Source organism: Branchiostoma floridae, chromosome 3, assembly GCF_000003815.2.
Source record: "Branchiostoma floridae strain S238N-H82 chromosome 3, Bfl_VNyyK, whole genome shotgun sequence".
NCBI lineage: Eukaryota > Metazoa > Chordata > Leptocardii > Amphioxiformes > Branchiostomatidae > Branchiostoma > Branchiostoma floridae.
In genome coordinates, this window is record NC_049981.1 from 30,639,065 (window position 1) to 30,654,462 (window position 15,398).

The 15,398-nt window shown below is 40.4% G+C and overlaps 1 protein-coding gene across 1 annotated transcript in view; it reads right to left on the bottom strand.

Annotated features, from left to right (window-relative positions):
- Window positions 1–15,398, bottom strand: part of LOC118411821 (follistatin-related protein 5-like) — a 105,058-nt gene that overhangs the window by 75,568 nt on the left and 14,092 nt on the right. Inside the window, exon 3 of the mRNA XM_035814307.1 lies at window positions 9,623–9,815. Coding sequence (XP_035670200.1) covers window positions 9,623–9,815 — 193 coding nt within the window. The remainder of the gene's footprint in view (window positions 1–9,622; window positions 9,816–15,398) is intronic.

Genomic DNA, 15,398 nt, shown 5'->3' on the forward strand with positions numbered 1-15,398 from the left:
ATGACTGAGCAGGCAGTCGATGAGAAATACCCAGTAGAATTCCTGCATAAGTCAAACTGGCACCATCAGACTAGGGGAAAGTAGCACCACCATATATAAAAGTGTGGGACAAAATTTGCTTTCATGCTAATTGACCACTGCAATGACTGTCACAACAAAGCCATGAGTCATGCTGCTGAAACAATGTCTACTTGTACATCCCAGCAGTATAATTATAAAAGGCCACAGGCATAAAAGGTATAAATCTAATCTCTAGGTAATCTCTAAAGAAGGCTCCCTGACTAGCATTGTTACATTTTTTACTCATTACACGCTGTTTTTAGATCTTTGCTAATAATACCTTTTCCACTTGTAGAATGTCTGCAGGCTTTTATGTACTAATAGAATGCTGCTACTTAAAACACAGAAGCAGACAGAAAACTGCACCAAAGTTTTATGTACCTCCTGACAAATTTTTCAAAAACATTATGGAGCATCTGTTTTAAAGCTTTTTTTCTGGCTCTAGCCAGCCAAAAATGCTGTATCCAAAGTAGCCCATAAGAAAAAGACAGATTATCCACAATCATGATGATAGGCTATTTAGATACACAGCCATCATTTTATCTGCCTACTTCATAAATACACACAGCATGGTCAAGGATATCTGAATCCTCCTCATTGCAATCCATATAACATTGACCAGTGCATTTCAGCAAAAAACACATTTAATACCCAAGAACTGCAGTCCGTCTCTTGACCCATGCATCTGGAAATGTTGAGCTAGCACATCCCATCTGGGCCATACATGCGAAATGTGCTGTCCGTTTTTATTGCCTCTGACTGAAAATAACGTCGTAAAAACCTTGACATCAGCACATTCCATTTCCATCACACACCACATCAAGGAATCTACATGAAGGGCTCGAAACACTTTTGAATCTCTCAGTGTTCTCGCCAGGCCTTTTCAGCATATCGGGCCACTATGCTGTGATTTGAGTCCTTATGCTGTGTTTTGGGCCCTTACTACAATCTGTTTCAACAGACTCTTCTAACTTTTGCCATCACAAGGAAGGTAATAGCAGGGCTCGAAATACCCACTTGCCCACTTGAAAATGCAACCTCATTTTGCCTCGCGCAACTTGATTTTAAACGGTATAAAAGACCACAGGCATAAAAGGTATATAATAAGGCCACAGGCCAAGCTAATCTCTTAAGAAGGCTCCCTGACTAGCACTGTTTACATTTTTTACTCATTACATGCTGCTTTCTGCTATTCCAACCATTTTTAGATCTTCGCTAATAATACCTTTTCCACTTGTGGAATGGTTGCAGGCTTTGTGCTAGTAGAATGCTGCTACTGAAACCACAGACCATCAGAAGCAGACAGAAAACAGCACACAAAGTTTGGTTTACCTCCCGACAAAATCTGCTTTATGTAAATTCTTCAAATAAATTATGGAACATCCAAAAATCCTGTATCCAAAGTAGCCCATAAGAAAAAGACAGATTGTCCATGTGATGATAGGCTATTTAGATACACAGCCATCATTTTATCTGCCTACTTCATAAATACACACAGCATAGTCAAGGATATCTGAATCCTCCTCATTGCAATCCATATAACATTAACCCGAGTACATTTTAGCAAAAAATACATTTAAATCCCAAGAAGTACAGTCCGTCTCTTGACCCATGCATCTGGAAATGTTGAGCTAGCACATCCCATATGGGCCATACATACGAAATGTGCTGTCCGTTTTTATTGCCTCTGACTGAAAATAACGTCGTAAAAACCTTGACATCAGCACATTCCATTTCCATCACACACCACATCAAGGAATCTACATGAAGGGCTCGAAACACTTCTGAATCTCTCAGTGTTCTCGCCAGGCCTTTTCAGCATATCGGACCACTATGCTGTGACTTGAGTCCTTATGCTGTGTTTTGGGCCCTTACTCCAATCTGTTTCAACAGACTCTTCTGTTGTTTTGTAAGGAAGGTAAAAAATGTCAGCTTTATTCACTAAATGTTGCCATCACAAGTAAGGTAATAGTGTTTCTGAGGGTTATAAATCTTAAACTTTTCAGGGGGAGCATGCCCCCAGACCAATCACAATGCTCATGCCTGCATCACTTAACAGGTGGCTTTGATGCACTAAGATACCACTACACTGTGAAAACAATCCTGGTGAAAACACTGTCTCTTTCTTCTGTTTCCTGCAATACTGGAAGATGTCAGGAATTCTACCTGCCTGACAAAAATAGTTCTGGAAAATTACTCAGACCTTAAAGTGTTCGGGTATCTTTAATCTCATGAAGTGGGATCATTCCTGACCTTAAATGAGAATGTCCTGTACTCAACATGTTGTGAATAAGAAATATTATGAACTGCATATCTCGGCAACCCACAAGCGATGTAGGGTTTCCCATGCTGCTATGTAGCTAGATTATCAATCCATGTAATGTTACCTGGCCAAAAGTTTGTTATATTCATAGAAAAATCATATTGCACATTCGTATATGGATTTCAAGCCCTATCTGAACAAATGCAGTCTGTGACGAACATCATTACACAGAATGTCCTGTACACAACATGTTGCAAATAAGAAGTATTATGAACTGCATATCTCAGCAACCCACAAGCAATGTAGGGTTTCCCATGCTGCTATGCAGCTATATTATCAATCCATGTAATATTACCTGGCCAAAAGTTTGTTATATTCACGGAAAAGTTATATTGCACATTCATATATGGATTTCAAGCCCAATCTGAACAAATGCAGTCTGTGACGAACATCATTACACAGGCCTAGTTTTCTGTATCACGACCCTTTTCCTATTCACTGTTAACGATAGCCTAGGGAGGAACCCATCACCGATATAGTTTGACACAGATGCCTATCTGTAACCACGCCCCGGGGACCCATTCGCACTAGAAGCATCAGAAAATGTATGAATGATTAATGCAGAGGAATGGAGTCGATGACATCTCCTCTTTTCATCATCAATGAGCCATAAACAAACGGGGGCAGAAATGTGTGCCGTTTTCATGAATATTATGGCCTGCTATTGTATTCTGTTGTTTTTTTAATTACTGATTCTATCTTTAAAATCAAGCAAGGGAGTATGGCATGGATTGATAACAAATATCAAAGAGCATGTACAATCATGGTGTTTTATCATTCAGATACAGAAACACGCAAAATAAAAAAAAATAAATAAAAAATCCTTACTTCAAGCTGTTCACTGCTACAGTAATGTTACTAATTTCTATTTAATGCCCTTTCCACCATCAAAACCAACATTTCCTACCTGGCCTACCTGCAATGCACAGTGTAATTGCAACTTTGCATTTGTTTGTGTGTATGCATACCCAGTAAACCGCCTTACGGCATAACACACCAGGTTTGTACCGTAATATTACTAGCTGCATATCCGGACAGATTTAATTGATCCATTGTGTTACACCGGGAAAGGCCCTTACTCTTTTTTGAAGTACAGTGGGTTCTTTCGATCTTTGAGGTTTGGCTCTCTCAAAACACGGAATCTTCATTAAACCTCCTATCTGAGGGATGCCCCTAATTATAACTGAAGCGAAGTACTAATTTACTATATGATTCCCAAGAGCACGACGTTAGATCGTATCATGAGACTGGGACCCATGACCTATGACACTACGCGTCACCAAACTTTGGTAAGCTAAAGTTGCCCAGAACAAGGGTCTCAACCCTCCCTGGCCCAGCACCCATCTCCACTTCTAAGCACTGGGTCACACATAGGTGCAAGCACTACAGCAGGGGGCTCAGTGCACTGGTCGTGTCGGGATTCAAACCCCCAACCCTCAGGTCCACGAACCACAGTCACATTGAACTGAAAACACCTGCCTGGCCCCTTGGCTGCAGTCCAGGAGAAACAACCCACTCCCAGCCGTGTCAGCGCGTTCCTAGTACCACTGATCAATAGCAAAGCAGTCTGCACGGACGCTGGACCTTTGGGCCACACCAATTCATTCTATTGGTTCACAGACTATCTCCAGGAAAAATTTAAACAAAATTGGGATAGACGGAAACCTTAAATCTGGCTACAACGTCTGGCTGGAGTCCTGATACTCAGCATACTCAGTTTACGCAGTGAAAGTACAGCATTCAGATCTATCTCGCTGCCTTATCTTCCAACCCTCTGTTTTCAACCTAGACCTGTTCTCTTACTTCGATTAATTACTTTTGAAACTTTGAATGACAGAAAAAGAAGGAAATAGATTGGTGTATACGTAACTTGAACTTCTTTTTTGCAAGTACGGCTGGATGAAACCTGTCCTTCTTCTGCACACTCTTTAATCTTTAGCGTAAAACAAGTGGACACCTAAATACGCCTTTCTATCGTCCAACATGCTTCAATGACTGGCTGGTTTGTTTGACATTCACACACCTGCAAGGGCATCACCACTACAATCAGGAAGCGCACAGTCCACACATGTGCATTGTTGTATCTATTCAGGGCTATAATGTGGAACACGGACGCAGCAGTCTGAATAAATAATACATACCAATTTTTCCCTGCCCGTTGCTTTTATGACGCCTGCTTACCATGTTTTGTCCTTCTGAAAATAATTTGATCAGGTTGGTACATTGTAAGCAAAGTGAGTATTGTCTGTGTAAAAGAATTCTCCTATATCTTACTATGTTCTTACTTTTTAAAATCTGAGAACCAAGTAAATCAATTGGCGTGGCCTAAACCGTAAAGAAAAACTAAGAACTAAATAGGATTGATGTTGTTCATGTTTTTATTCTAAAAAATCTGAGAACCAAGGAAATCCATTGGCATGGCCTAACATGTCGGAAAACCTATGAAACGAATAGGTGAGGCCTAGAATTGATGTTGTTCGCCGACAATTTCACCCATTTGGAAAACTGCACACGACACAAATCTGCACAGGGACCGGGGAGTGATGGATGCCAAATTGCTGCGCTTCTCCCCGAATGGCGGCACGTTTTAACAGATGGCACCGGCAGGGACTAAACTACTCCCCCTGGTGTCAAGGACAGTTTCATATCAATAAAAGCTTGCTTAAGACGTACTGTTGGAACGGCGGAAGGAAGGACTGAATAGCAATAAGGCTCAGGGAAGAGCTTAGGGGCGCACTGTCGGGAAGATCCCACACAGTGCTAGCAGATTAGTGTCTGAAAGTTTTCAACTCTTCCGGGTTTATAATGATCGTAGTTTGCGAGGATTTGGATTTTGGGTCATTTTGGTGGTAGTGGAAGGCACGCGTGCCATGGACGTTAGAGCGCAAGTCTTTGTCGGCGAATTTACCAACATTCAAACACATGGCAATATCAATGATTTTTGGTAGTGTCAGTTGAATTTTAAGACAATCAAGACCATGTTACTTGCCATGGTAAGAAAGATCAGTGGGTTCGGAAATCATGTGTAACTAATTGCTCATGGTCAATTGATTCTCTATAGTGGCCACCTGTCTATAGGGGCCACATTTCTCCAATCCCTTGGGTGGCCGCTATAGATAGGTTTCACTGTAATTCAAATGGCATTAATATTGTTTTTTGGGTGCCTACAACGAAGCAATCAGAGGAGCAAACGTCATGGGCCAAAAAGTAGTTACTCAAGCAACTGGATATGATTTTAGAAACAACCATCCGGTGTCTTTCGTCAGTGACACTGGAGAGAACTTGTTGGAGAGAGTTTTTACATGTACCTGTATATCCTAGCTGTGAATCGATATGCAAAAAGGGGAGGAAAATAAATTTGTCATAGTCCAAGGAAACAAGGGTTAGACAAGTTACGACTATGTTGATACAAATGAGAGTGAGATTAGTTCGAATCCTAATTCCAGACCGGTACGTGATACAACGGTGGGAAAGAAAGATTTATCAACCATGTACTGCAGAACAACGGTCATTTGTGACACTGACAGTTTTGGAGCAAGTGGTTGCCGATCCTGCCTGTGGATCACAGGTCACGGGTTCGAATCCAGATGAAGACCAGTACTACTTGATGCAGCAGTCAGAGGTAAAGAAGATTGATTAAACAGTGACAGAGAACAATTGCTTGTGATGTAGGTTTTGGGGTCAAGATATCTCGTTTGAAAGCTTAATATGCACATGGCAGTGGGTTAAGAATTAACAGTGCATGCAGAGAACAGCGATATTGCTTCCGAAAATAGTTTCATCAGCTTGGTAGAACATAGGATATAGGAGAATTCCTTTTTTACACAACCAGCAGGTACTAGCATTGCTTGCATTTCGATGTCTCTCAGACACCTTCGTCAGAGCTAATCTAACAGGAGTTCTGCTTCTCACCACTATATGTAGCCGATGTAGGTGGCACTTAAATGCGGTGAGAAAACAATCCCTAACGTGGCTAAGCTTATGTTATGATATTGCTTGTGGCGCAGGTGTTTGGGTCAGGTGGTCACAGGGCAATCCTGCCATTGGAACAGGGGGTCAAGGGGTTGATCCCCAATTTAGAACCAGCACATGATGGTGGGTTAGGGATCAACAGCACCGAAGAACGATGATATTGCTTGTGGCGCAGGTTTTTGGGTCAAGTGTTGGGCAATCCTGCCTTTGGAACAGGGGTTCAAGGGGTCGATTCCCGATTTTAAATCAGCAGGTGACGGTGGGTTAAAAATCAACAGCACCAAAGAACAATGATATTGCTTGTGGTGCACTCCTGGTTTTTGGGTTAAGTGGTAGACAATCCTGCAAAGAAGAAACCTGTTCCTTTGGCTTTGTTTTCCTTATGTTTTTCCAGTTAGGCACATTTTCTTATCATTTTTAGAGAACCAACAAATCAAAGTGCTGTGTCCTTTTTATGACAATAACAGTTCTACATTTGAAATCCATTCTGGATAAGGACTGATGGAATCACAAAGTTCACTTACGGAGACAAAAAAAGCAGACCATTACATCACTTTATTTCCACATTCATCACTTAGGTTATATAGTATTACAGCATATACGTCGGGCCTTAGTTTTTTACGAGAACTCAGTGCCTGAGATAAAGCAATGACATAAACCTTGGCAAAAGCAATTTGCAGGTAATCTTACTCCACTTTTAACTTCTCTACAGGGTATATAACTGAACCCCTCAAGGGCAATGAGATATCTTTAATGGAAATCAGGACAACGGCTCAAAAAGCTTCCACAGCATTGGGATTGCACAAGAAGCAGTAAAGGAGAAAAGGCTGTTTACAATTGATGGTTGACAATCGTCCTATCCTGCAATTGTTAAAAGATGCATGTCGTATCTGCAAGGACTCCTGTTGTGTATTGCTTTGTATGCTTCATTCTAAGAAGTTGGTGGTAAAGGCAAATTGGCGAAAAAAAGCACGACTCTTAGGACACACCAATTAATTTGCTTGGTTTGATAAAATATTCAAGTTATGCTCAGCAAGATGTAAAGACAATAAACAGAGAGCTGGGATGAAAACTTGCATCTGGCTTTATGTACCTGCTGTATAACAGTGTGTACTGTGGCATGACTTCCCCCAAACTCCGTTTTCATGTTTATTATTAGTATTATAAGAATTTGGGAACCAACAAACTAAATCAAACTGGCCTGAGCAACAATTCACCATATATTAAAAAAATAACAAAAAATATTGTCTCTGCCAAAGACATCCAAGGTTGCTACGGTGACCCAAAGGACGATGTCATAAACTCTGGGAGAGCGATCCGCAGAAATCGATACATCTGAATTATTCATGCCCCCAATCCCCCCCCCCCCCCAAAATCTATGTGTACGTGAGGACTCTCACCATGGAAACCTGCTGAGTCAACCAGTGATGCTTCCTTGGCATTTAGGCAGGGCTCGAAATACCACCTGCATATGCAGGTTAGTGCAGGTAAAATTGGAGCTGTGCAGGTATTTCTGGTGTCTACCTGCACTGGTCCATGTACTGGGTTTTATGCATAAATGTCCCATGATGTAGGTGTATATAGATTGTAATTAGCTGCATTGACTGTTACTAACTATAAAGTATAAAATGGTTCCTGAACAAGTTTAGTATCGTCCATACTTCCTAGATTCAGAGTGCTACAGGTGAAATTTGTCTGGTGCAGGTAATTTTCAATGTTACCTGCACCAGTGCAGGCAGGCAGGAAAAAGAATTTTATGCCCTGATTTAGGCCACACTAATTCAATTTGTTAATTCTAGGATCTTAGAAAAAAATTTTTAGATATGCTTAACTGGAAAAAACAAGAGGACCAGGTTTGTGCCTTGCTGCACTCAGTTTTATGGTGTGAATACGGTCATATTCAAGTTTTTCTCCCTGCCTTCTGCTTTTATGATGTCCCATTGCTTTATCTTCACTTTAAAAGATCCGAGAAACAACCAATTAAGCTGGTGTGGCCTTAGGTTGATAGTCAGGGAATGGTAGATCGTCTGTATAGGAGTTGATTATCGATTTATATTAATCTACGCATAAAGGGGAAGACATTTGGCGGGTGGAATTGTTCTGGGATACCAGCTGTGTTGATATGCTATATCAATTCATCTGCTTGGCTTTAGCATGTTTTGAAGTGAAATCAATCATATCCCCCTTTTCAGGAACTTTTGACAGAATGCCAAAAAGCAGTGACTCAAGCAACTGGATATGACTTTGGAAACGGTTAGACGTTTTGGATAGCATCCACTACCTTTGGTGTCGAGTCTGTCGAGGTGTTAGCCATCGATATGTACTATAAATTAACACATAAACAAGCGGACATTTGATCAGTGGAAGTGTTTTTGAATACTAGCAGGATTCATATGCAGCATTGATCTCTCTGCTTGGCTGAAGGATGTTTTGACCTAGTGGTATGGCCTGATGTGAGCGTGTGCTTTCGTTGTGTTAATTACGATGCATTCAAACAAAAGGGTAGACACTGGCTAACATTTGACTGGCAATTTAAAGAGTTACCAACCTATTTCCTTGGCTTCTGAGCTTTCCTGTTACTTAATCTTTACCTTGATCCTCATGTTTGATTTTCTATTCTTGTTTCAAAATCTTAGAGAGAATCAACCAATCAAATTGTTTTGGCCTAAGCGCTACAGGTGTGCAATCCAACTCCACATGTAAATGAGGGACCCCGTTCTCCCCCTGCCCCAGCCCAATGGAAATGGCTAAGGGGAGCAGCCGCAGAATTAAACATCCACTTCAGCAAAGTGGTTCTGCGGCGGAAGGTTCTCTGGCAAATTGCAGGCCAGTTGGTGAGATGAATGCTGATGCTGCATCACAGTAACGGGACGCCATGGCGTGCGGAAATTGGACCAGAAAGTAATACCAAATCCCCTTGTTTTTCATGGTGATGATGGTTGCACTTTACCTCCGAGGAAAGTTAAGGGGACCATTTAGCTTGCGAGAGGAAAGGCTATGGAAGGGATGAAGGCAGGAAGGAGTTACAGACACACACTAAGGGAGATCAGTCATGAATAGTTAACCCAGGATTTTCACTCAAACCATCATTTTTCTTCATACATTCTACATGTTTTTCTAGATAATGTTTGTGGTATATTGTCACTTAAAACAAAATTGCAAAAGTGGAATTCTTTTCCATAAACCTTTTCTGATAGGAGGAAGAAAATAAAAATGCACCAGCAAAAACTTAACGTATTAAATTGTCATAAAATAAGATGACCCTACCTGCCAGTTCCAGCCCCTGTGCCTTATAGTCCACATCCTTGATGGCTCCAGACTTCTGCGGAACAGCCGGGTCCTTGTCCAAGGGAAGTTCAATGTCGTCGTATGCCTTCTGCGGGAGGGCCACGGGCACGTCGTCCGGAGCTGCCTGGAGTGGCTTTGCGGCCGGGTGGTCCTCAGCCGCCTTGTGGTGGGGCTGGAGGGGAAAAGGCTTTTTTTATTCCTTTAATTTGGACATATGACTCATAGCAGGACATACAAACATGAATATTTTATGGCATTCTATGGCATCCATAGTGTCCGTAGAATCATAGAAAAATATGGAACTAGCACTGCAACCTCTTGGAAAAGGTGAAATCATTGTTTATTATTGTTGTTTATTAACATTTTTAGACTCCTGGGTAGCCAGATTCAGTTTTGACAAACTGATTTTCATTGGGGCCCTATCATTATGCAGAAGCAGTAATTGTGAGCCAGAAAAACATTTTGCCTGTACACCAGAGCTGACTTTATTCCACAGATGCAGACCATTCATCTAAGAACAAAAAGTCATTCACAACCTCTTTTTTCCACCCCTGCAACTCAATCATCTCTGCAGACCTTCACAACAGAGGACTGATACTATTGAACCCAAGATAAAAGTTAAGCTGAACTTCACCCTCTCATTTCTACCATCCCCACTTGATGCATAACATAAACCCATCCCTGCTGACCCTCGCTCTTCAGGCACATCCCAGCTGCATCCTGGTGCATGACTTGAATAGAGGAGTGCGAATTATGCAGAACTATGTCCACTTACAAACACATCTCAAGACAAAGGGGCCAAGAGTGCTTCTGACAGTAATATATTTAGCTGGCCACTCAGAAATATGGCCTGGGAAATTGCTCAGATGAGGAGAAATTACTTCGATCGAACAGGGCTTAAGTTTACAGCCGTCTTTAACGAGCCTTCTTAAGTGCTTTGACCTACTTGTAAGGCAGATTTAAAGTACGGATCAAAGTTTTGCATACTTTGCAGTGCAATTCTGATGTAATGGCAGTTTACCTTTATTCGTGGAATAACATTTATTCATTGTTTTTAAAAATGAGATATCTTGTCTACGGATGTTGGTTTTGAATTGCAATATTTTCATGGCATTCCAGTCTCCGTTTGTTGACTAGATATCCCTAAATGCTCCGATTTTATATGAAACAGATAAATGTTACCCGGCGGATAAAGGTGAACTAGCGTTACATACTTTTGTCTATACCTTCATCATACCTGTGAGTAATGCAATGATGAATGCTCAGTAACTGCATGGCCAATGCTTTGGCCACGCGCTCTTCATACAAATCACTGTGACCAGCTAAGTATTGCCATCTTATCAGCAGCAAAACGCATGCATATTCTTACACTTATCCTGGCCTACTTCCTGCTTTTTGTGTGATCGTAAAATGCACATTTCTAACGACATGTCAAGCCATCCCTCTTCTATGTCACAAAGTTTGCAGAATCAAAACTTGAAGGTTTTTTTATGCCAATTTGAACAGTGCTGTTACAGATTTCAGCAAAGATGTTACATGTATGCCATCCATGTGTTTGAGGAGATCCATGCCCTAAGCAAGTTGCAGAACCCAAGTTACATCTATCAAAAAAGAATCAGGTCCCGTGCATCTTGTACTCTGATCAATTCAAAGCTGCTTCTGTGATGACACTTCTAAGGCATGAAAGTATTAAACAAGGGCACATATGGCCTCCTTTGGTCAGTTTTGACCATGGCAAAATCCTCATTGATATAAACCCTACAGCTTCAACAATGGCTCAACAATCCTATACAAGAATGACAGTCTTTGCCACATAGGGCACATATGTAAGGACAGGGTTGGACAAGTCCACTAGTCCAATTGTCGCAGGTAAGTGAAAGTGCCCATTGGGCAAGGGTATGTTCTACCCTACTTGTCCAATCGACAAGTAAGATTTTTTTCCTAAGTGAGATGTTGATATTTGCAATTTGTTGCTTATCCCAGTCATCGTATCAAGCATTGATCAACACAGAAAAATAGGGACCAATAATAAAAGAATTCCATTGCTGGAAGTGAAAATAGATAGTGAAAAACGTTACTCAAATTTCGGGCAAGTGAAAAGTAAGTTCAGTCTTAGGACAATTTTAGAAAACTTGTTCAACCCTGGTAAGGCAACTCAGGTATGTTTCAAACTTCTTTTGCATGCGCAGTACACCCCTATACTAACAGATGCACCCCACATCGCAACACATACATTGCTCAGCAACCCGGAGATACGGTGCCGTGCATAATGGCTATGGGGGTATTACAATCAGCGGGCCGTAACAGTAACGTCTTAAGTTGGATTTCTCAATAAGACTCTGTATTAATGTGTTCCCATCCGCTTTCCTCTCAGGCCCATTTCAGATAACCACCCCCGGCGGTTCAGCACCAAGGGCAGGTCCATTTCTAATTACGTTGGATTGGGCAAGCGTCTCCTGTCTTCTTGGAGTGTCAGTTCGAATGGTTGTCTACATGATATGTGGGGTGAGATAAGGGCATAATAGCCATTACTGTCACAGCTCTTAGTTTTATGGTTTCCATTGACCTCCTTTCGGCAGGGGGATCTGACTTGGTGATGCGCTTGCTGTCATGGATGACATACTCTGGGAACTGCCAAACTGATGCGAGCGTGCGAATATTCAAAAAGTTTGGCCCCCAAAAAATTTGCCTTTATTGTGGAATTTAAATGGTCAGGAATTATATAGTAGAGTGGACTCATTCCTCAACTAACTGACATCTTAGTGGTCTGGTAGGTTTAACAAAGTTAATACAGAGTATGGTATTGTCTTCATTTTTGTTCTTTCACATTTCTTCTTTGACCTTTGAAATGACTTTTTTGGCATTCTATAACATTGGTATCCATTTTCCGACTTTTATTTTGCAATCTACAGCATATATTTGCTCATTTTGCAGCTACTTTGTACGTTTAAAAAAAATTAATGAGATGTCATCCATAAAATTTACTTGTTGCCGCCTAAGCTATGCAGTTGCTTAAATATTTTTTTATTGTGTATATCTACATTTCTATCCTGCATATCTACATCAAACCCAGAGTACTAGTGTCTCAGAGGATACTTTTAATCAACTAAATAGTAACTTAAAGATAGATATAAAATGCTTGTCCAGGCAGTGTTTCCTACCTACATGTATTGTGTGAACAAGTGTGTTGGAAACTCCATCTATTTTCATTACTTTCTTGATAGAGAGCCTTGATAACATAGAGGCTCCAAGACTTCCGAACTTGATAACGATTTATTGAACTTTTGGGAGGGCTTTTGCCAACTAGGCAACATGCCAGAATATCCTCCCATATATTTTAATCCTAACTTATTAAGTAGACTAGACAATTTTAAATCATTGTCAAAATCCACCTAAAAGTAGTTACTCAAGCAACTGGATATGGTTTTGGAAACGGTCAGACGTTTCGGATAAAATCCACTATCCTTCGTCAGTAACACTGAAGTGATCTGGAAGAAACAGGTCTTTAATACTCAAACCATGAATGAAGACAATTTCAGATGTCCAATAGGAAACGTTAGACAATTCAGACAGCAGACAATTTGGATTCCAAAGAAAACAAAGGTAAGGCAAAATCAAGCTGAAGACAATTTGGATTTCAAAGGATAGCAAGGCTAAGACACAGTTAATGCCAATGAGGGAATTAGCTCCTGTTGTTTTCGTTTGTCAAAATCATTGGGAGGAAAAATTGCAACCTAACATTCTGTCTCACTTCAGTGATCAATGAAATATCTTCACAAGGTACAAAACATTCATCAGAGTCGTCCTCCAAAAATTCCTCTCTAGGCAATTTTATGGCACAAAATATAAGAAAACCGTTACTACCACTACTGAGCAAAATCTGTTTAGCCATACATTACTAAAAACATTCAGTATGAAGATTTTCGACAACTTACAAGGTTCCCATGTCAAATGAAATGACCTAACATCATCATCAACCATACTATGTATGTACACAGTCATACCATGGTCATTGGTCATACCATGCAATGTGTAGTTGCCATTAAATTTTGAAGAGGTGCATTTGTCGTCGTGACAAGAGGGGCTGCACCTTTGCCAGGAAAACGTTGTGGTAATGTAAAATTCACACGCAATTTCACGGCATGCAAGTTTCACATTTGGTGAAGATGAGCTGCATTGGAGGCAAGATTTGCCGAGGATGTCAATATTTAGAGGGATTTTACAGCTTTGTGTAAGTAAGGTTCAATAAATAATGTTATGGACCATTAAACATTAGGCCATAACAATTAAATTTTTTGGTTCTCGGATTTTTTGAAAAATATTTTAAAAAGTATGCTCAACTTGAAAACATTGAAAACAAAGCCTGAGGACAAGGTTTATGCCTTAAATACTGTCATATTCAAGTTTTTCCCTGCCCTTATGCTTTTATGATGTCCACTTGCTATATTACATGTATCTTAATTTTTAGAAATACGGGAACCAAGTAAATCAATAGGCCCGGCCATATGTGGAGAAGTTGACGAATACTGATTTGTTTGGGCATTGTACTGTTAATTGCATTTTTTCATTTACCAGTCAGATTCTCGGATACATATGCTAGGTGGTCCCATTAGGGAAATAATAGAGTAACACGCAAAGTCTAGCATATTTACTGCTTGAAACTGTGTGTACCAAGGTACAGATTTTCCCTCTCAGACTCAGAGTCAATACAAATGTGTTAAAAGCAGAAATGCTTGCAGCGATTTTATATTCACATCTTTTGCGGTGGCTGATTCATCACTATCAAACTCAAAACCACCGCAAACATTTCCATCACTGACAGGACTACAGTATGTGGTTCTACTGCAAACTCAAAACCAGCATGAACACTCCATTTTCCCATTACCACGAAATTAAACCCCACAAATTTAATGCATTAATTTACTAACAGCATTCCAGTATTTTCGGAAGCAACAAATTAACTTGCTCCAGCCCTAGTGCAGGTGATATCTGACACCAACATATTATTAATCAATACCTGACAGGGTGACCAATTAGTATGGTACATGTATGGGGTAGATAATTATCTTTCATTGACAAATGGCCAAATATGAAATGAAGTCATTGTTGGATAGAAGAAAAACTTAATTCTTACAACAGTTTATTTCATCTGATTGATTGATTGATTCATTCATTCATTCATTCATTCACTCACACATACTCTCTCTCCTGCCATTTCAAAACATCCCAAACAATCAGTCTGCTCTTCTACCCTTGACAAACAAAAATCAAAGCTATGTGACATATTTCCCCATATCGTCAACAGTGCCACAAGACTATTGCAAGCTGGTGTGTTGCTCCAAAAGTCAGTTTTATCGGCTATATAGATTTAGATACAGATACAGATTAAAATGAAGTTACAGAATTAATGCTTGCCCCTATGGAGTCAGAGAAACATTATATATCTACCTGGAGAGAGGCCTGATCTACACATCAAACCGTATCACATAACAAGCTGCTTACATTTCACCAGTTGCACTGGAGATCACGACCTCCCGACCCCTGACCCAAAAGGTCAGAATGATATTGACATTTGTACAATATGTCAGCCTGACTGATAATGTTGGCTTCTGGGCAAAACTAATACAATAGATTGGTTCTCAAAGGAAACTACGAACGTTTGTAAATCATGACCATCACAACTATTCGGAATGCATTTATTGAAATTTTTCATTTCTTAAGAGGAGAATTAAGTTAAACCTATTTTCTCCTGAGA